This window comes from Bufo bufo, chromosome 1 (genome assembly GCF_905171765.1).
Source record: "Bufo bufo chromosome 1, aBufBuf1.1, whole genome shotgun sequence".
Taxonomy (NCBI): domain Eukaryota; kingdom Metazoa; phylum Chordata; class Amphibia; order Anura; family Bufonidae; genus Bufo; species Bufo bufo.
Window position 1 is genome coordinate 472302753 of NC_053389.1, and position 20878 is coordinate 472323630.

General features: G+C 43.1%; 1 protein-coding gene across 2 annotated transcripts in view; it reads right to left on the reverse strand.

The window, feature by feature from the left end:
• Window positions 1-20878, reverse strand: part of HAL (histidine ammonia-lyase) — an 82426-nt gene that overhangs the window by 10792 nt on the left and 50756 nt on the right. For both annotated transcript variants that reach the window (XM_040409060.1, XM_040409068.1), the window contains 5 exons: window positions 17478-17543; window positions 17226-17391; window positions 16952-17086; window positions 4929-5037; window positions 4767-4836 (listed from right to left, as the gene is read on the reverse strand). In XM_040409060.1, coding sequence (XP_040264994.1) covers window positions 4767-4836; window positions 4929-5037; window positions 16952-17086; window positions 17226-17391; window positions 17478-17543 — 546 coding nt within the window. The remainder of the gene's footprint in view (window positions 1-4766; window positions 4837-4928; window positions 5038-16951; window positions 17087-17225; window positions 17392-17477; window positions 17544-20878) is intronic.

Sequence of the window (20878 nt, forward strand, 5' to 3'; positions counted from 1 at the left end):
AAATCCTCCCCTTTAACATCCCAACACATCAACTGGCTTATCTTCAGTCCAAATTCCGACTGGATTGGCGACCCACATATATTAAATACCTGGGTATTAATATTACCTCATCTATCCCTTTATTATTCCAACATAACTACACCCCCCTCTTGGATATTATCAAGGAAGATTTCTCCAACTATGGCAAATATGAGATATCCTGTGTGGGACGCATCGCGACCTTCCAGATGATGACTTTGCCTAAGCTCCTGTTTATTTTTCGTACGGTCCCCATCAAAGTGCCTTCCCGTTTCTTTAATAAAGCTCAAGGCCTTCTCAACTCCTTTGTTTGGGCGGGACGTAAACCCAGGACAGCTTTATCAATACTATGTGAAGCTAAACGAAGAGGGGGACTCGGCCTACCAAAAATAGAAGACTATTTTTTGGCGACACAGGTTAACCTCCTCTTTGGTTGGTGGACAGGAGACACCTCTATTCCATGGATTCAGATGGAATCACACCTAGCGAATTTAAAACATTTACGATCACTTTTAATTGACCGCTTAAATTCATCCCCAACCGACCATCACAACCTTCCTTACCTCTTGGACAGCGCCTTACACCACTGGCGTGTGTTTCACAACAGGAGTGCACAGGAGACTATAGATGTGCTATCTATATCCCCCCTGCACCTGCTAGAGCTGAAAATCCCTGACTTGAACCTAGCCTCTTGGAGGGCTCGTGACCTTTTATTGGTAGCACAGCTGTATAACCAGGGACAGATCAGGCAGTTTACAGAACTCCAACAGGAATTTGACATCCCACGCACAGATTTCTATAAATATCTGCAAATACGCCATCTTCTACAATCCCAGTACCCATGTGTGCTAACAGCTAATCGACAATTATTTGAGCTATGGGGAACTCCAACTACGTCTTCAAAGCACCCGAGTCTCAGAGTACTATACTTGAGCCTGGGAGGCAAGCACACCTTCCAAAAAACGACTCCCTTTCTAGCCTGGGACAGGGAACTTAAAAATTAAGTCCCAATCCCCAGCTGGATCCTGGCCCTAATTTTAGCGGACTAAGCATTGCTCTCTCACCTTATTGGGCCCTCATGTTTATGGACATGCATGTTATACCTATCTCCCACAGGATTCCTATAGCTCATCTATTTATAGTCACCAAGCTAAATATTACAAGACACAGGAAATCTACAGAGATCCCGTCTCTATCTGAAATCATTAACCAGGTGCATCAAAATTGTATCTACGAAAGAATGATGGCTTATAGAGACCAGAGATCGGGAAGGTTTTACTCCCACTGGCAGGCATTACTGGACTTTAGGCCTGTCGCCCTTCCAGATAATACCATAACAGATAATATCACAATTGACCAAGATGACACACAAGACTAGTAGTGTTGTTATTGTAGTTTTATTTAGTTAAGATTGTGTTTATTTACGCACTTGTATATCCATACTACCTCTTACAATATTGGAATAGTATACACTGTTGCATTGCCTATATGTACCTGTCTTGTATCCTGCGACAAATATCATTAATGATATTAATTACCTACTTCTATTTCTTTCTGATGCCAGATTGTTGACAACTGTGTTCATACAAAATTTGCGTGATTGTTCTTTTATAAAATTCAATAAAAATTATTTAAAAAATAAATAAATAAAGACTTTACAGACTTTCTCCTGGTCAAATTTTGGAATCGCATACTTTTCTGTACCCATCAAGGGTAGTGGATGTCTAGTTTGGCCATATGTAAGGTCATCTGAACCACAAGGGGCATGCAATAAACTCAACTAATACTAATAAAGATATTTTCTCAAAAGTGCAAAAAAAAAAAAAAAAGTCTGAAATGTGTTCTCCCACACGTCGCCTCAGCTCACGTCTCGTTTTTCCGACGCATTTGATACCACAAATACACGTCAGTAAATAGATCACCCCAACTGATTTGATCAGTTGTAGTAGAATGATCTGTTGTAGTAGATCTTATCAGGTACATTGCCCGCAAAGAATTTACTTTTGTTAATGTATTTGCAGAACTTACAGGACCCACAAGGGAAAGTGCCAGTCAAGGTGTTACGTAGCCAAGATTGATGTTTGGGACTCTGATAAGAACTGTGGACCAAAAGATCCCGTATATTTCGGCTATGGCGATATGTTATAGCCGGTCTTAATGGAATCAAGCTCCCAATATTAGGATCAGATCTCAAAATGTGCTAGTTCTCTGCTAACACCTGGTGTACTTCCTCATGGGCCCTATCGTAGGTCCCTAGGATTCTCACTGCCTCATCGGCATTCTCTTTTTTGGGGAGAGAAGTTGGTCTCTATTAACACAGAGAATGCTGATAGGCCTGTTTGAGCACTTGAATTTTTAATGTTGAATATCATTAAACTTTTTTAGTTTTTTGAGTCAACGTCCTTGAATATATATATTTGCGTGGTTTACAGAAACACCCCACATTTGGTCGTAAACTGCTGTACGGGCACATGGCAGGGTGCAGAAGGAAAGGAGCACCATATGATTTTTGGAAGGCAGATTTTGCTGGACTGGTTTTAAGATGCAATGTCCCATTTTAAGCCCCCCTGATGCACCCTTTACAGTAGAAACTCCCAAAAAGTGACCCCATTTTGGAAACTAGTGGATAAGGTGCCAGTTTTATTGGTACTATTTTGGGGTACATATGATTTTTAATTAACTCTATATTACGTTTTTTGTGAGGAAAGGTAACCAAAAAATGGCTGTTTTGGCACCGTTTATATTTTTTATAACATTTATCTAACAGGGTAGATCATGTGTTATTTTTATAGAGCAGGTTGTTACGGACGCAATGATATTAAATATGTCAACTTTTTTGTTTGTTTCAGTTTTACATAATAAAGCATTTTTGAAAAAATAATTATGTTTTTGTGTCTCCATTTTCTGAACGCCTTATTTTTTTTATTTTTCTGCCGATCATATTGTGCAGGGGCTCGTTTTTTGCAGGAAGAGTTGATGTTTTTATTGGTACCATTTTTGGGTACATATGATTTTTTGATCATTCATTATTACACTTTATGGGGCGAGGTGACCAAAAATTTTTTAATTTTGGCACAGCTTTTATTTATTTATTTTTCCAGCGTTCATCTGAGGGGTTAGGTGATGTGACATTTTTATATAGCCGATCGTTACGGACGTGGAAATACCCAACATGTGTACTTTTTCTTATTTATTTAAGTTTTACACAATAATAGAATTTTTGAAATAAAAAAAAATGATGTTTTAGTGTCTCCATAGTCTGAGAGCCATAGCTTTCTTACTTTTTGACCGATTGTCTTAGTTAGGGTCTAAATTTTTGTGGGATGAGGTGACTGTTTGATTGGTTTTTATTTTGGGGGGCATACACCTTTTTGATTGCTTGGTGTTGCACTTTTTGTGATGTAAGGGGACAAAAATGGCTTTGACAGTTTTTTTTATGGTGTTTATCGGACTGGGTGGATCATGTGATATATTTATAGAATCGGTCGTTACGGACGCAGTGATACCTAATGTGCGATTTTTCTTTTTTCAGATATTTTTTATTATAACATCAGGGGAAAGAGGCTTTTTTTTATTATTTTACTTGAAACTTAATTTTTTATTAAAAACACTTTTTTTTTTTTTTTTACTTTATTTCTTACTTTAACTTTTGGGGGTCTGATCCCCTCTGCAATGAATTACAATATATCTGTATTGTAATGAATTGCCTGTTAGTGTAATACACTATCAGATTGCCGAGGAGACCCAGCCGGGGGCTGGTTCCCCTGGGCACCCGAAGAAGGCAGGTCCCGATGCCATGCAAGGCATTGGGCAACCTCTGCATGGCATCAGGCTGCCTTCTCACCCTTCGGGTCTCCGCCACAGCAGCCGGGGACCCGATAGGCCCCCTCACCCGCAGCAAACCCCTTCTATGTCGCGGTCAGCGCTGACCGCGGCATAGAAGAGGTTAATGCGCCGGCATCGGTGTTTTATAGTACGGCGCTGGGCGGCAAGTCACGTTCCGCTGCGTCGTACTATTACGGTGCTGGTCGGGAAGGGGTTAAATAAAACAGGTCACAAATTCACTTCTGATGGTCATTCCATAGATTGAAAACACCTGACTCTAAGTTCACAATCAAATTAACATATATTGGATCATTTTCTTTAATATAAACCTGGCCAAATCGAATATCTGACTCATTTGTTTGATTTGGTTATCTTATCTGCTTTTAGGACCTGTGTGTGAAAATATATCATTTTAGATCAAATGTATGCATAAATATAGAAAATTCTGAAGGGTTCACAAACTTTCAAGCACCAATGTATGTAAGTAATATAAGGCAGCATTATGTGGCTGCTGAATGGCATTGTTATTCGGGTAGTACTGTTCCTCATTTCCCTCCTTTCTAGAATTCATGGGAACTCATGTTTGGCCAGAGTCCTCGTCAGATCCCATTCTGCCCTACCCATCAACAACATGTGTACTTTGTATTCTAGTATTAGAATAAATTTAAAATATCTCACTGTGCTAATATCATGGTACTTTTCAACACATGCCTTAAATCGGTGTCAAGTGCAGAAAATATGTAATAATTCATCTCTATAGTCTGGCATTCAGCTGAAGCAGAGAACATGCATGGATATTATACTTGCAAGTCAAATTATTTGAATATTCTGACAGTTATTTAAACTCTTCTTCTCAATTAGAAAGAACAACCAAAACAAAGGTCATTCTCACAATATCATTTGTAACAAAAAAAACGTCTTGCCTTTTCATCAACAAGTAATCTGTGAACTGCCTCGATGTCTGGAGCCATGAAGCGGTCCTTCATCCAAGGCCTGCAAGATAGGAGTTAGGAAAATTAATTGATCATTAACCACTATAACATACAGGCCTTCAAAACAGACTCTGAAATGCTGTTTACTTTTACCTAACAACAGAGCGAACAAGGTCATAGACTTTCTCCAATGGAGTGGTCGTTTTAAGAGGGCGTAGAAATTCAATCCCCTGGCAGGCGGCAAGAAGCTCAATAGCCAGCACTGAAAAACAAAAAGTTTATTCCCAATATGCTCAACTTGCTATTTAATTAAAAAAAAATACTAATTAAAAGGGGTTATGTCACTTTAGCAAGTGGCATTTATCATGTAGAGAAAGTTAATACAAGGCACTTTCTAATGTATTGTGATTGTCCATATTGCCTTATTTGCTGGTTTGATTCTTTTTTTCCATCACACTATACACTGCTCATATCCAGGGGTTACGACCACCCTGCAATCCAGCAGTGGTACCAGTACTTGCAAACTATAGGAAAAAACTTAGGCCTTTCTGGTGGCTGCAACTGTGGGAGCTCACATAGGCATAAATGCTCCTCTAAGCATCTTTGAGGAGCATTTACAGCCAAGAGGAGTACAAAATAAGACACTAGGCGGCAGTTTTTTTTCTGGCCATAACTATTTTTCTGTCAATGTTCCCATATACGGGCTTGTTGTACTGTATCTTTTAGTGACACTATTTTGGCGTACATGTAAGTTACTAACTTTTATTACCTTTTTTGGGGTGGTAATGGGGGGAAAAAAAAAACACTTGTACAGGCATTATTACAACTTCTCACCACTACTCATTGGGGTAGATTTACACTGTCTATGAATATAAATCACAGAACTTAATATTAGACAAACTCCCTATTCTGGCATGGATCTTTATAAACTTGAGTATCATAAATCCTGTGTCAGATTTATGCTAGAATTCTGTCCATGCAAACAAAAAAAAAACACACACAAAAAAAACTGTCTAGTATAAGTTTAGCCACCTAGAAGTGGTTTGCTCTAAAAAAGCACCAACATTTTGGAGAATGTTGGTGCCCGGAGGCACATTTGGGCCATTACTAGTGTTGAGCGAGCATGCTCGGCCGAATACCTGTTCGGCTCGTGCATCGCTAGAGTCTCCTCCCGACACGTTTCGCGACTGCTAAGCAGCCGATAAACGTGCAGGTAAGTACTGCCATCACTGTAATGCCAGTAGCCATGTTGGCTATATAGCACCCGATGATGCGGGTTTGGCTCATTGTGAGTCAGGGAGAGCTGCGATTAGGAAGGGACAGATAGTATAGGGAGTGTGATCGCAATATATTCAACAGAAAAACGTTTCAAAGACCCAAAAGTCCTTTTAAGGACTATTGTGTGTGGTGACAGCAATTTAATCTTGCAAAATAGTCTTCGATTTTTTTCCCCCCATACTTTGCGATTCTTTTTCTATAGGAGGTGTCTGCAGTGACTTGTGACATCTGTGCTGCAATACCTTCTGTGTGTCAGGGCCAGATATTGGGAAAAATATTACTGACAAATATATAATTTTTTTCCATAATTTATCCACACTTTGCCTATAAACGGTTCCTTATAACATATAACATTTAATTTGAAGAAGGTGAGCATTAAGGGACGGGGAAGTGGCAGTGATGCTGATGGTGCACGCAGAGGCCATGGCCCTGGGTGTGGTGAAACTGTGTCTGCTGCCAGAACACAAGAAAAACAATCATCCATGATACCTAGCTTCATGTCCCAGTTTGCAGGGCAGCGCAGGACACCCCTCTTGAAGTCAGCCCAGTGCAAGCAGGTGGTCAGTTGGATTGCAGCAGATAGTGCTTCCAGTCGGTTGAGCACCACCCTGTCTTCCACCAAGTCCAGTCTCAGTAGCCAGGTCCACACAATCCTCACCCTGATCCTCCTTCCTCCCACCATTTACAGTTTGGTCAAACAAGTGATCCCACACTCTGATATTCCGAGGACCTCTTTGCATTGCCATTAATTGATTTGGCCCTCTCGCCAAGCACGCTTGAAGAGGGACCTGAGATCTTGTGCCCCGATTCCCAACCTCTTGAGCATCCAGAGTCACAAGAACATCACGCTGGGGAACGGCAATTAGTGTTTAATGAGGTGGATGATGATGAGACACAGTTGCCAATGACTCAACCGCAATTACTGTCTCAAGAGGTTGAGGAAGAGGATGACACACAGTTGTCAATCACTGAGGTTGTGGTTAGGTCAACAAATCAGGAGGATGATCAGAGTGAGGAAGTGGAAGAGGAGGTGCTGGCCGACGAGGTCCCTGACCCAACCTGGGAAGGTCGCAACAAGTCGAGCGAGGAGAGCAGTACAGAGGGGGAGGGATCTGCAGCACTGCAACAGGCTGGAAGAGGCAGTTGGGTGGCAAAAGGTAGAAGGCGGGCACTACCGAACAGGCCCACAACTGTTCCACGGAGCACCCCCTTGCGTAAATCTCCCTTGCCAAGGGGTAGGTGTTCAGCAGTATGGCGCTTTTTTGAGGAAAGCGCGGACGACAAAAGAATAGTAGTTTGCAACCTGTGCCACACCGAAATAAGCCAGGGCATGAACACTAGCAACCTCACCACCACCAGCATGATCCGCCACATGTCATCAAAGCACCCTAATAGGTGGGCCGAACGCCTGGGTCCACAATCTGTGTCTGTGGGTCACACCACTGCCTCCTCTTCCCCTGTGTTACGTGCTGGCCAATCCCCTGTCCAAGACGCAGGCCCGGATGCCTCCCGCCCTGCACCTGGACCTTTGCAAGCACCATCAGCGACCACATCCACTTCCCTGTCCCAGCGCAGCGTCCAAATGTCATTACCCCAGGCATTTGAACGCAAGCGCAAATACCCAGCCACCCACCCACAGGCCATAGCACTAAATGCACAGCTTTCCAAATTACTGGCCCTGGAAATGTTGCCATTTAGGCTTGTGGACACTGAGGCCTTCCGCAGCCCAATTTCGGTGGTCGTCCCTCGTTACGCAGTCCCCAGCTGCTACTATTTTTCACGGTGTGCCGTGCCAGCCTTACACCAACATGTGTCCCTTAACATCACACATGCCCTGACCAACGCAGTTACTGGGAAGGTCCACTTAACCATGGACACATGCACAAGTGCTTTCGGCCAGGAACGCTACACCTCCCTGTCGGCACACTGGGTGAAGGTTGTGGAGGTCGGGAGCGACTCTTACCCTGGGAAAGCACAGGTGCTACTGACGCAAAGGATCGCGGGCCCCAATTCCATCAGGGCTTCCGCCAGCTCACCGGCTGTTGTGCGACGTGAGCACACGCTGGAACTCCACGTTCCACATGTTGGCCAGGCTTTGTGAGCATCAGAGGGCAGTTGTGGAATACCAGCTGCAACATGGTCGTCGCCTTTCCAGTCAGCTTCCGCTATTCACAAGCGAGGAGTGGGCATGGATGTCTGACCTCTGAGATTTTACGCAATTTTGAGGAATCAACACAGATGGTGAGCGGCGATACCGCTATTATCAGCGTCACCATCCCATTTCTGTGTCTTCTCAAACGCTCGCTGCTCACAATTAAGGACGACGCTATGCATATGGAAGAGGTGGAAATGGGGGAAGACATTACACAGATTGACGATAGCCAGACCACCCTCAGTTTGTCGTCGTCGGAGGAGGAGGTGGTTGCCTCAGCTACAGAGGGTAGTACCCATGGAAGTTTAATTCCATCTGTTCTGCGTGGGTGGGCAGAAGAGGAGGAAGAGGATGAGGAGATTGGGAGTGATCCTCCTGATAATGACAGCAAAGTCTCACCTGTTGGTACTCTGGCACACATGGCTGATTTCATGTTAGGCTGCCTTCTCATCTCTCATTCCTCTGGTGGAGAGGGTGAGCAAAATGGTGCAATACCAGAAGATCCTTGTTGGAAAATTGCTCGAAAATTTTCCATCTGACAACGCTGGCGGCAGAGTCCGTACTTCCTTGGCCAACCGAGGAGGGGAGACAAGGGGAACACACAGCAGTTCCAACAGAGGCAGGGCAACACTCTTCAAAGCCTGGGACAGTTTCATGACACCCCGCCAGCACCCTCACCCTGATGTGCGGCCTACTGCCACAAGGAGAGAAAATTTTTGGAAGATGGTGAAGGAGTACATAGCAGACCGTGTCAGCATTCTCAATGATCCCTCAGTGCCTTACAACTACTGGGTGTCCAAGCTAGACACATGGCACAAACTTGCGTTCTACGCTTTTGAGGTGCTGGCCTGCCCTGCCGCCAGTGTTTTGTCTGAGTGTGTATTTAGTGCTGCTGGTGGCATTATAACGGATAAGCGTATCCGCCTGTCAACTGAAAATGCTGACAGGTTGACTCGTATAAAAATTAACAAGGCCTGGATTGACCATGACTTCTCAACTCCACCAGAGGAATGCAGATGAATATAAAGGCACTTTACATGTGTTGTTTTTAATGTAGTTAATAGACTGTATTCCCATGCACCCCTTCCACCACAAACAAGGGTATATGGTTGAATCTTCCTTTTCTCATCCTCCTCCTCCATCATATCAACATGCATTGCTTATTCGTCACATATAATGCCCTCGCATATATGTCCTTCGAATATCATTTTTTTTAGAGGGTCTGCTCACCAGCAGGCCCGCAACTCAAATCTTTTACAGGGTCAGCTTACATGCAGGCCCTCGCATAGAATTTTTTTAGAGGGTCAGCTCAGCTGCAGGCACTCGCATATAATGTTTTACAGGGTGAGCAGCTCACCTGCAGGCCCGCAACTCATGCTGCCTTTGCTTTGAAGTAGTAGCTGTAGCCGTTTATTAGGCTCTCTCTCCGAAATCGAACAATGATTCCCCGTTACCGGTGGTCACCATGTTAGGCGCATAAAAGAACATCGAAAGTTGATAGGGAAGATATCCAAATGGATCGTGGACGTCACGGGGACGTGCAATCAGGCAGAAGTTATCTAGAGTCAACAAACCGGCAGCAGGGCCTTTCCTGTATAACGTTTCCTCATCCAAAATACCACAGTGACATTCCCTGTAATATTTTATTACTCATTCCAATAACAAAGCATCTTAAGAGTCCTGTATTATTTATCGTCACTACCTCCACGAGTCGGGAGTGTGTGATTTGTGCGCCACCCGCTTGCCTTCCTTGGATGTAGTAGCCGTTTCTCAGGCTCCCTCTCCGGAATCAAACACTGATTCCCCGTTACCCGTAGTTTTGAGCCGACAATTACATCGAAAGTTGATAGGCCAGACATCCGAATGGATCATGGCCGTCACGGGGACGTGCCATCGGCCCCAGGTTAACTAAAGTCACCAAAGCGACAGCAGGCCACTGCCCATAATGTTTTAGATAGTCAGATCAGCAGGCCCTTGCTCTTAATGTTTTTGAGGGTCACCAGCAGGCCATCAATCATAATTTTTAAAGGGTGTGTATGATGCCCTCCTATTTGTGTAACTAACGGTGTATCGGAGTGCCTCTTCCTTGTAATAATTGGCAGCACTTGCACTTTATATACAAGTAAATATTTAGGAAAGAATGTTTTCTATCAATTTTTCCTCCAAAATCGATTTTTCTCCCCTTTGTTTTGTGCGTATTTTTGTCATTATGTAAAAGTGGCGTGCTATTTGGACAACATAGTTCCCAGCAGCAACCAGTGAGTCCAAGATGCATCCATACATCCTCCCCATGCTGTTCTAGAACCATTTCGGTGGGGTTACCAACAATTTCTGACATTTTCTTATGAACCAGGCACCCTCCCCTCTTCAGATCAGGGGGTACCTGGTTTAATGCTTGGGTTCTCCCATTGACTTCCATTATACTCGGGTGCTCGGTCGAGCACCCAAATATCACGATGTGTTCGGCCCAAGCACTACGGTGCTCAATCAACACTAGCCATTACCCCTTTCACACAAAGCTACAAACCCTTGTTGGGCAGGGTGTAGAAAGCTTAGAAAATTGTGTAAAACGGTGGCAAATTGGATGCAAAGCATAAGCGCTATTTTTTTTTATTTAACCACCTCAGCTCCCCTAGTTTAAACCCCCTTAATGACCAGACCACTTTTTACAATTCTGCACTACACTATTTTCACGGTTTATTGCTCGGTCCTAGAACTTACTTCTCAAATGAATTTTACCTCCTTTTCTTCTCACTAATAGAGCTTTCATTTGGTGGCATTTCATTGCTGCTGACATTTTTACTTTTTTTGTTATTAATCTAAATTGACCGAAATTTTTGCAAAAATATGAAATTTTTAACTTTCTGTTGTAAAATTTTTCAACAAAACTACATTTCGATATAAATTTTTCTCAAAATTTATTGTTCTACATGTCTTTGATAAAAAAAAAATGCAATAAGTGTATATTTATTGGTTTGCGCAAAAGTTATAGCGTTAACAAACTATGGTACAAAAATTAGAATTTCCGCATTTTGAAGCAGCTCTGACTTTCTGAGCACCTGTCATGTTTCCTGAGGTTCTACAATGCCCAGACAGTAGAAACACCCCACAAATGACCCCATTTCAGAAAGTACACACCCTAAGGTATTCGCTCATGGGCATAGTGAGTTCATGGAAGTTTTTATTTTTTGTCACAAGTTAGCGGAAAATATAAAAAAAAATAAAAATTCTTTCTTACAAAGTCTCATATTCCACTAACTTGTGACAAAAAATAAAATTTTACATGAACTCACCATACCCCTCACGGAATACCTTGGGGTGTCTTCTTTCCAAAATGGGGTCACTTGTGGGGTATTTATACTGCCCTGGCATTTTAGGGGACCTAAAGTGTGAGAAGTAGTTTGGAATTCAAAAGCGTAAAAAATGCCCTGTGAAATCGTAAAGATACTCTTTGGAATTTGGGCCCCTTTGCACACCTAGGCTGCAAAAAAGTGTCACACATGTGGTATCGCCATACTCAGGAGAAGTTGGGCAATGTGTTTTGGGGTGTCATTTTACATATACCCATGCTGGCTGAGATAAATATCTGTAAAAGACAACTTTTCCCATTTTTTTATACAAAGTTGCCATTTTACAGAGATATTTCTCTCACCCAGCATGGGTATATGTAAAATGACACCCCAAAACACATTGCCCTACTTCTCCCGAGTACGGCGATACCACATGTGTGACACTTTTTTGCAGCCTAGGTGCGCAAAGGGGCCCAAATGCCAATGAGAATCTTTCCGATTTCACAGGGCATTTTTTACGCATTTGGATTCCAAACTACTTCTCACGCTTTAGGGCCCCTAAAATGCCAGGGCAGTATAAATACCCCACTGGCAGCTATGTAAAGTGTACAGTATGGGTAGCTAAGATAACAGCCATCTCTCCCAATTCTGCTATACATATGCATGCTTTACTTGGCCAATCATGAATATGTAGTGAATAGGGAAAGGGAAGAAGGCCACTGTCAGACACCTCTGGCAGGGGCTTCTATCCCTGAGAGCAAAAAGACTGGGCACATTGGAATCCAACATACTCAATCCTTATCCTTGACATCCGCACTGGGGGAGAGTCGGGAGAATACCAAACACATTACATATTAATCCAAACATTCCATAATTGGTATGTTCAGCCAACATAGGTCTAATGTGTGTGGCAGCTTTTGTGTATTAAAATTAATTATATCACCACACTGGATAAATCTGTGGTGGTATCTGATTACACCCAAATATATAACAGATTTGTTTTGTAAACTGGGATTCTTAAAACATAGCGTTTACTAGGTCATTTAAAATATTGGTTTTTACGAAGTGATGGACAACAACATATACCTCCACTATACCAATTCAAATACATGAAAAAGGGTTGATCTTACCACATCTTGGAGAGATCCACAATCAAGGGAGGAGTTCCTGGTGTTAGATGATACCGGGAACCGGCGCAACCAGGGTGCTTGTGTTCAAGACCGGCCTTTGGGGTGTGCGGGCTGTGCGGCCGCACAGGGCGCCATAGCAACAGGGGCGCCGGGCGGCCGACAGCTCGCAATGTAATATGCGGCAGGCGAGGCGGCACTTGTGTTCTCCCTCGGGGCGGGCCCCCCGCCCCCTCCATCTCCCCCTCCCCTGTATTCAGCAGGGGGCGCCCGGCGCCCGTTGCGGTTTAAAAAAAAAAAAAAGTTGCTTATATAAGTTCGGGCGGCCGGCGGCGCTCCTCATGCTGCGCCGCCTGAGCGGCTGAGGCTGAGCGCTTGCAGCTCTAAAGAATCCTGCCTGCGCCTGCTGTGTGCTGTTAATGTAGCGTGGCCGAGCTCTGTTCGATCCGCGGTACAGGAGCTTTTGTTTCCTGTACCCGGCCAGACTGACAGGAAGTGCTCACTTAGTGTGCACTTCCTGTCAGTCCGGCCGGGTACAGGAAACAAATGCTCCTGTACCGCGGATCGAACAGAGCTCGGCCACGCTACACTAGAGGTGGAGGTGGGAGTAGAATGAGAGTGACAAGGGGGGAGGGGGGAGAAAATAATGAGAGTGAAAAGGGGGGGGGAGAAAATCATGAGAGTGACAAGGGGGGAGGGGGGGAAATAATGAGAGTTACAAGGGGGGGGGAATAATGAGAGTGACATGGGGGGGGGAATAATGAGTGACAAGGGGGGGGGAATAATGAGAGTGACAAGGGAGAGGGGGGGGGAATAATGAGAGGGGGGGGGGAATAATGAGAGTGACAAGGGAGAGGGGGGGAATAATGAGAGTGACAAGGGAAGGGGGGGGGGGGGGAGAAGAGAGTGACAATGGAGTCCCCACAGCCAGAGTCCAGATCATCTTATTGTCCTGGTGGTAAGTAGACAATGCAATATGTTTATTAATTTAATTGTTTAGTTATTAATACTACATTGGAAACTAATTTTCTCAGCTGGACACCGGCCGACATTGCGCATGCGCTGGGAGCCTCACCAGCGGTTAGGGTAGGGAAAAAGCACTGGCCCGTACGTAATTTTTCCCTTCCCTAACCGCTGGTGAGGCTCCCGGTGCATGCGCAGTGTCGGCCGGTGTTCAGCTGAGAACATCCATCCGATCACTGCGCCTGCGCATTGGCCCATAGTTTTTCCCTACCCTAACCGCCGGCGAGGCTCCTGGCGCATGCGCACTCTGCTGTGAAATTTCCCTAACCTGTCGTTGTGCGCCTGCGCGGCGCTGCACACCTCCTCACGTCATGTCCGGTGTGACCGGAAGTGACGAGGGTAGGGAAATCTCACGAAGTAGGGAAGTATAACATTACACCGGCCTTTGGGGTGTGTGGGCTGGTAACTACTTGGTTGGATAGTCAGCCAGCCTATGCCATGATGCCAGCAACAAGCAGTGGTTTTTTTTTTGGGGGGGGGGGGGCGCCACAAGGTTAGCTCGCACAGGGCGCCTGAACACCTAAGGCCGGCCCTGCTTGTGTTGGTATTTGGCACTGTAAATAGCTCCTAGTAGGCCCTGTTATATCTTTCCTACCTCGTTGAGGGTTAGGGGCTATTGACAGCGCCTGCCTATCACACATGGAGCACCCGCCCCGACAGGGGCGACCCCACACCGAACCTTTTCCTCAGTATGGGTCTAGTGTTCTATATGGCCCTAATTACACAGCTGTGTAATTGGGCTGTGTAATTAGGGCCATATAGAACACTAGACCCATACTGAGGGAAAGGTTCGGTGTGGGGTCGCCCCTATCGGGGCGGGTGCTCCATGTGTAATAGGCAGGCGCTGTCAATAGCCCCTAACCCTCAACGAGGTAGGAAAGATATAACAGGGCCTACTAGGAGCTATTTACAGTGCCAAATACCAACACAAGCACCCTGGTCGCGCCGGTTCCCGGTATCATCTAACACCAGGAACTCCTCCCTTGATTGTGGCTCTCTCCAAGATGTGGTAAGATCTACCCTTTTTCATGTATTTGAATTGGTATAGTGGAGGTATATGTTGTTGTCCATCACTTCGTAAAAAGCAGCTTTTGTGTAAACATAGACCAATGGTTCATCGGGTAAAATTAAAAAGTCAATTCCAGAAAAATCGCTTGTCTTTGACCCCAGGTCATTAAAAAAATATGGCCAGTTTAAAACAATGGCCTAAAAGGTGTATGTTTCTGTCAGCAAAACTATTGTTCTCAAGATTATTGTTTATTCAGACAGTTTTCTAGTATGTATAGAGGTAACGGATCTGCTGTGGATTTTCCTCAGTGAAATTGCAGGCAGAAAATCTGCATACAGGTGAAACTCAAAAAATTTGAATATCGTGCAAAGTTCATTTATTTCAGTAATGCAACTTAAAAAAGTGAAGCTAATATATGAGATAGACTCATTACATGCAAAGCGAGATATTTCAAGCCTTTATTTGTTATATTTTGGATGATTATGGCTCACCGCTTAGGCCCCTTTCACACGGGCGAGTATTCCACGCGGGTGCAATGCGTGAGTTGAACGCATTGCACCCGCACTGAATCCGGACCTATTCATTTCTATGGGGCTGTGCACACGAGCGGTGATTTTCACTCATCACTTGTGCGTTGCGTGAAAATCGCAGCATGCTCCTTTTTGTGCGTTTTTCACGTAACGCAGGCCCCATAGAAATGAATGGGGTTGCGTGCAAATCGCAAGCATCCGCAAGCAAGTGCGGATGCGGTGCGATTTTCACGCACGGTTGCTAGGTGATGATCGGGATGGGGACAAAATCATTATTATTTCCCCTTATAACATGGTTATAAGGGAAAATAATAGCATTCTGAATACAGAATGCATAGTAGAATAGGGCTGGAGGAGTTAAAAAATAAATAAATAAATAATAATTTAACTCACCTAATCCACTTGTTCGCGCAGCCGGCATCTCTTCTGTCTTCATCTGTGAGCAATAGGACCTTTGATGACGTCACTACGCTCCTCACATGATCCATCACCATGGTGATGGACCATGTGATGAACGCAGTGACGTCATCAAAGGTCCTATTGCTCACAGATGAAGACAGAAGAGATGCGGGCTGCGCGAACAAGTGGATTAAGGAGAGTTAAATTATTTTTTCTTTTTTTTTTTTTAACCCCTCCAGCCCTATTGTACTATGCATTCAGAATGCTATTATTTTCCCTTATAACCATGTCATAAGGGGAAATGATACAATCTACACTACAACTAACCCAAACCTGAAATTCTGTGAAGAAGTTCGGGTCTGGGTACCACAGTCTGTTTTTTATCACGCGCGTGCAAAACACATTGCACCCGCGCGATAAAAACTGAACATCGGAACGCAATCGCAGTCAAAACTGACTGCAATTGCGTACCTACTCGCGCGGGTTTGCCGCAATGCCCTTGGACGCATCCGGACACGCTCATCTGCAAGGGGCCTTATGAAACCCCAAAGTCACAATTTTGAGGTACCCTTTGCTCAGGGGGTATGGATTAATTAGCTGACTAGAGTGTGACACTTTGAGCCTAGAATATTGAACCTTTTCACAAAATTCTAATTTTAAGCTGCATTAATGCAAATCCTGCATTACTGAAATAAATGGATTTTTGCACGATATTCTAATTTTTTGAGTTTCACCTGTATATTGCAGCACCAGCAAAGTGGATCCCATCCACGTGCTGCAGAAAAAGAGCTCTAAGGCCTCCTGCACATGAACGTGGGACAGCGGGAACGCGCTGCAGGGGGAGGTTGTGGACCAGTGTGGTCCACAGCCTCCTCCTGCAGCGCGTTCCCGCTGTCCCACGGGGGATCCTTCTTTCTGCCTACACTGTATGACTTATGTGACCAAGGTCCGGAGCGACACTTGGTCCGGAGTCACAATATTGGCATCTCTCCGTTATTACTTCTGTACCCATTGGAGGACATGTCAGAATAAAATAATTTTTATTTGCATGATAACCTTGAGTGTGCGGTGGTTTTTCTCTTACTACTATTTAACTGGATTATATCCACTCCACTGAAGCACCTCACAGACTGGACAACGAGTGCAACCTTAACAATATACTATGCATTGCTGATAGAAGACGGATATCCCTTAGTAACACTGATTTTGGAGAGCGCTGATAAGGGACATTTCACCCCAAGTTTTCTACCATAAATAAACATTTTCCCTAAATAAAATATATTCTAAAAACATTCCTTGTCCCTACACATTAACAAAAAAAAAAAAAAAAAAGGCAGTTACACTTTAATATACGAGTTTAGAGCCTACCATGTTCCACGTGTTCAATAACTCTCAAAGCTTTCCTTGCTGCCCAGCCTCCCATAGATACATGGTCTTCAGTGGCAGCACTTGTGGAGAGGGAGTCCACTGAGGATGGGTGACACAAAGCTTTATTTTCAGAAACTGAAGGACAAATTGAAAAGGAAAATTTTAGAAAACTTCATTCATCTTCCCTCTTTTTTTTATTATAAATTTTTTTATTTTTTTTATCAGTATTTAGAAGCCTTCACAAGGAAGACACTGGAATGTATACCACTCTTACCAAGTGCAGCAGCTGTACAATGGGCGATCATGAAGCCGGAGTTTAACCCCCCCTCAGTGACTAAAAATGCTGGTAATTCACTGAGGGACGGATTACAGAGTCTTTCAATCCTTCTCTCACTAATTGAGGCAAGTTCATGCACCCCAATGGCAAGATAATCCAAGGCCTGCAAATTGAAGAATACTTCAAGATGAAAAATCAGAAATATTGAAATACATAACAGGGAAGAACCTGAAAAACATAATATTGTACCTTTGCAGGATATTCACCATGAAAGTTTCCCCCTGAAATGGTTTCTCCTCTTTCTGCAAAAACCATCTTCAAAAGAGTAGTTAAGATAAAAAAAAAAAAAAAAAAAACACACCACACACCCACAAAACCCTAAGGCCCCTTTCACATGGGCGAGTATTCCGCGCGGATGCGATGCGGGAGTTGAACGCATTGCACCCGCACTGAATACCGACCCATTCATTTCTATGGGGCTGTTCACATGAGCGGTGATTTTCACGCATCACTTGTGCGTTGCGTGAAAATCGCAGCATGCTCCTCTTTGTGCGTTTTTCACGCAACGCAGGCCCCATAGAAATGAATGGGGTTGCGTGAAAATCGCAAGCATCCGCAAGCAAGTGCGGATGCGGTGCGATTTTCACGCACGGTTGCTAGGAGACGATCGGGATGGAGACCAGATCATTATTATTTTCCCTTATAACATGGTTATAAGAGAAAATAATAGCATTCTGAATACAGAATGCATAGCAAAACATCGCTGGAGGGGTAAAAAAAAAATATAATAATTTAACTCACCTTAGTCCACTTGATCGCGGCCCGGCATCTCCTTCTGTCTTCATCTGAGCTCTGTGCAGCAATAGGACCTGTGGTGACGTCATTCCGGTCATCACATGATCCATCACATGATCTTTTACCATGGTGATGGATCATGTGATGACCGGAATGACGTCACCACAGGTCCTGTTCCTGCACAGAGATCAGATGGAGACATAAGGAGATGCCGGGCTACGCAATCAAGTGGACTAAGGCGAGGTAAAATTATTTTTTTTTTTTAACCCCTCCAGCGATTTTTTACTATGCATTCTGTATTCAGAATGCTATTATTTTCCCTTATAACCATGTTATAAGGGAAAGTAATACAATCTACAGAACACCGATCCCAAGCCTGAACTTCTGTGAATGTTTTGCACTCGCGCCTAAAAGTACTTAAAAATATAGAGCAATTAAAGAGGTTGTCCACATGGGACCAATTAGGGAATATGGACATCTGCTGCCCAATTGTAGAAAGTGAATTGACAAGTTTTCCAGGTAATGTCAGTAAAATAAAATAAAAAATAATAAAATAAAAAAAAATAAAAAATGTAAGTAGGTCTGCCTTACTACAGATATCTTTATCTTTTTAAAAATAGTGACATAACTTTTCTGGCACTTGGTTGAAATCCCCCCCCCTCAATAATCCCATTAGTAAATAGGACCAAATAAGGATAAGATATAGCTGATCTAGAACACATCCAGTCATTCTTTGACCGGTTTGCCATTTCTTTCAGTTAGTTTAAAAGGAACCTGTTAGCTATGTCATGCTACTCTCTCTCTCTCTCTCTCTCTCTCTCTAAGAGCAGCAGGCAGTAGTTCTAGGCACACTGATTTGAACAGTGAGGGGAATTTATTAAGACATATGCCCGTTTTAACCCATTCCAGACACATCCCGTTTTCACCTTCCTGATACGGCCAAATTTTGCAAATCTGACGTGTCACTGTATGTGGTAATAACTTTGGAATACTTTTACTTATCCAAGAGATTATTAAATGGTACATTTGGATCCATATGTTTTACCTTTATTTTTTTATCCAAAATTTACAGAAAATTTTTAAAACTGCAATTTTTTTATTTTAATTCTGCTGTGCTTGGTAAGCTGTGAATTGCTTGCATTGCTCACCAAAGCTCAAGTGAGTGCAACAGTCTCTTCAAATATCTAATCTGCAGGGGTGTTGGTAATTGGACCTCGACCGATCTGATATTAAATAACCTATCCTGGTGATAGGCTATCAATATCAAATTCCAGGATTACCTCTAACTTTCACCATATATGTGTACTTTATGTTGGCATCACTTTGTAAATGTAATTTTATTTTTTTAAGACATTGGAAAGCTTAAAATCTTAAAAGCAATTTTTCAAGACATTTTCCAAAACCCACTTTAAGAACCGAATCAGTTCTGGACACTTTGAGGGTCTTACATAATAGAAACCACCCATAAAATTGCCACATTTTAGAAATTAGACCCCTCAAATTATTCATAACTGAGTTTATAAACTGTCTTAACCCGTCATAAACTGCTGTATGGGCACAACGCACGGCTCAGAAGGGAAGGAGCTCCATATGTGTTTTTTTTTAGGGCAGATTTGCTGTAATGGTTTTCTGGCACCATGTGGCATTTAAAGAGACCCTGAGGCAACCCTGCAGTGGAAACCCACAAAAAGTGACTTTGGAAACTACACACCTCAAGAAAGACACTAGGCTGTGAAAATAAAAAGTTATATATTTTTTTCCAATAAAATTTTGTTTTAGCCCCACATTTTTCATTTTCTCAGGGGGTAACAGGAGAAAAAGCAATTGGTTACCCATTTCCTTCTAAATATAGCAACACCATAAGTGGTCATAAGCTGCAGTGTGGAGTGCAGATTTTGCTGGAATGGTTTTTGGGTGCTACACCACATTTGCAGAGACCCTGAGGTATCTGTACAGTGGAAACCCCTAAGATGTGACCTCATTTTGGAAACTATTCCTTTAAGTTATTTATCAAAGGGTGGAGGGAGCATTTTGACACCACAGATATTTTGCAGAAATTATTGAGCAGGAGTCTGTGCAAAAATTACAATTTAAAGTTTTCCACAGATATGGCATTTCATTGTCAAATATGCTTTGTCCGGCTTGTACCATCAGAGACACATCACGCCCCTTAAATTGTCAGGTGGGTTCTAGTGGTTGCAGATATGCCATAAATCTGGACATAAACTGCCGTTTGGCTACACTGCAGGGTTCAGAATGGAAAGACCACCTTTTGGCTGTGGCAGTGCGGCTTTTGATGCTTTTAAACAGCCCCTTGGAAACCAGTACCAGCATTTTCTGACAACCATAAGTTTTTAATTTTCTCTCGATGATGCTGTGTAAAGCCTTATTTTTTGCAGGATAAGTTGCCATTATGATTGGTACTATTTTGGGGTACATTTTGAATAGTTTTTTTATTTAATTTTTTTGAGAAGCAGGATAAAGGAAAGTCAGCAATTCTACCACTGCTTTTTTGGTTTTGTTATTTTATTCTGCTGTTCAGGAAAATTATAGATATACCAATTTTATATAATTTTTTTTAAGTTTAGCTACTTTGATGCAATTAAAGAGTTTATGAAAATAAAAACACGTTTTTGTGTCACCATTTTCTGGCGATGAGGGCTTTTTGGAGAATGATGTGACATTTTTATTGGTACCATACAATTTTTTCTTTGCATCACAATATTCTTACCCTCATAACTTTATGTGTATGAAGCTGTGTGAGGGCTGATCTGTATTTTTTTTTTTATATAATTTTTAGGGTGTGTATGACTTTTTGTTCACTTTTTATTCAATTTCTTTGTAGGAAGTAAAGC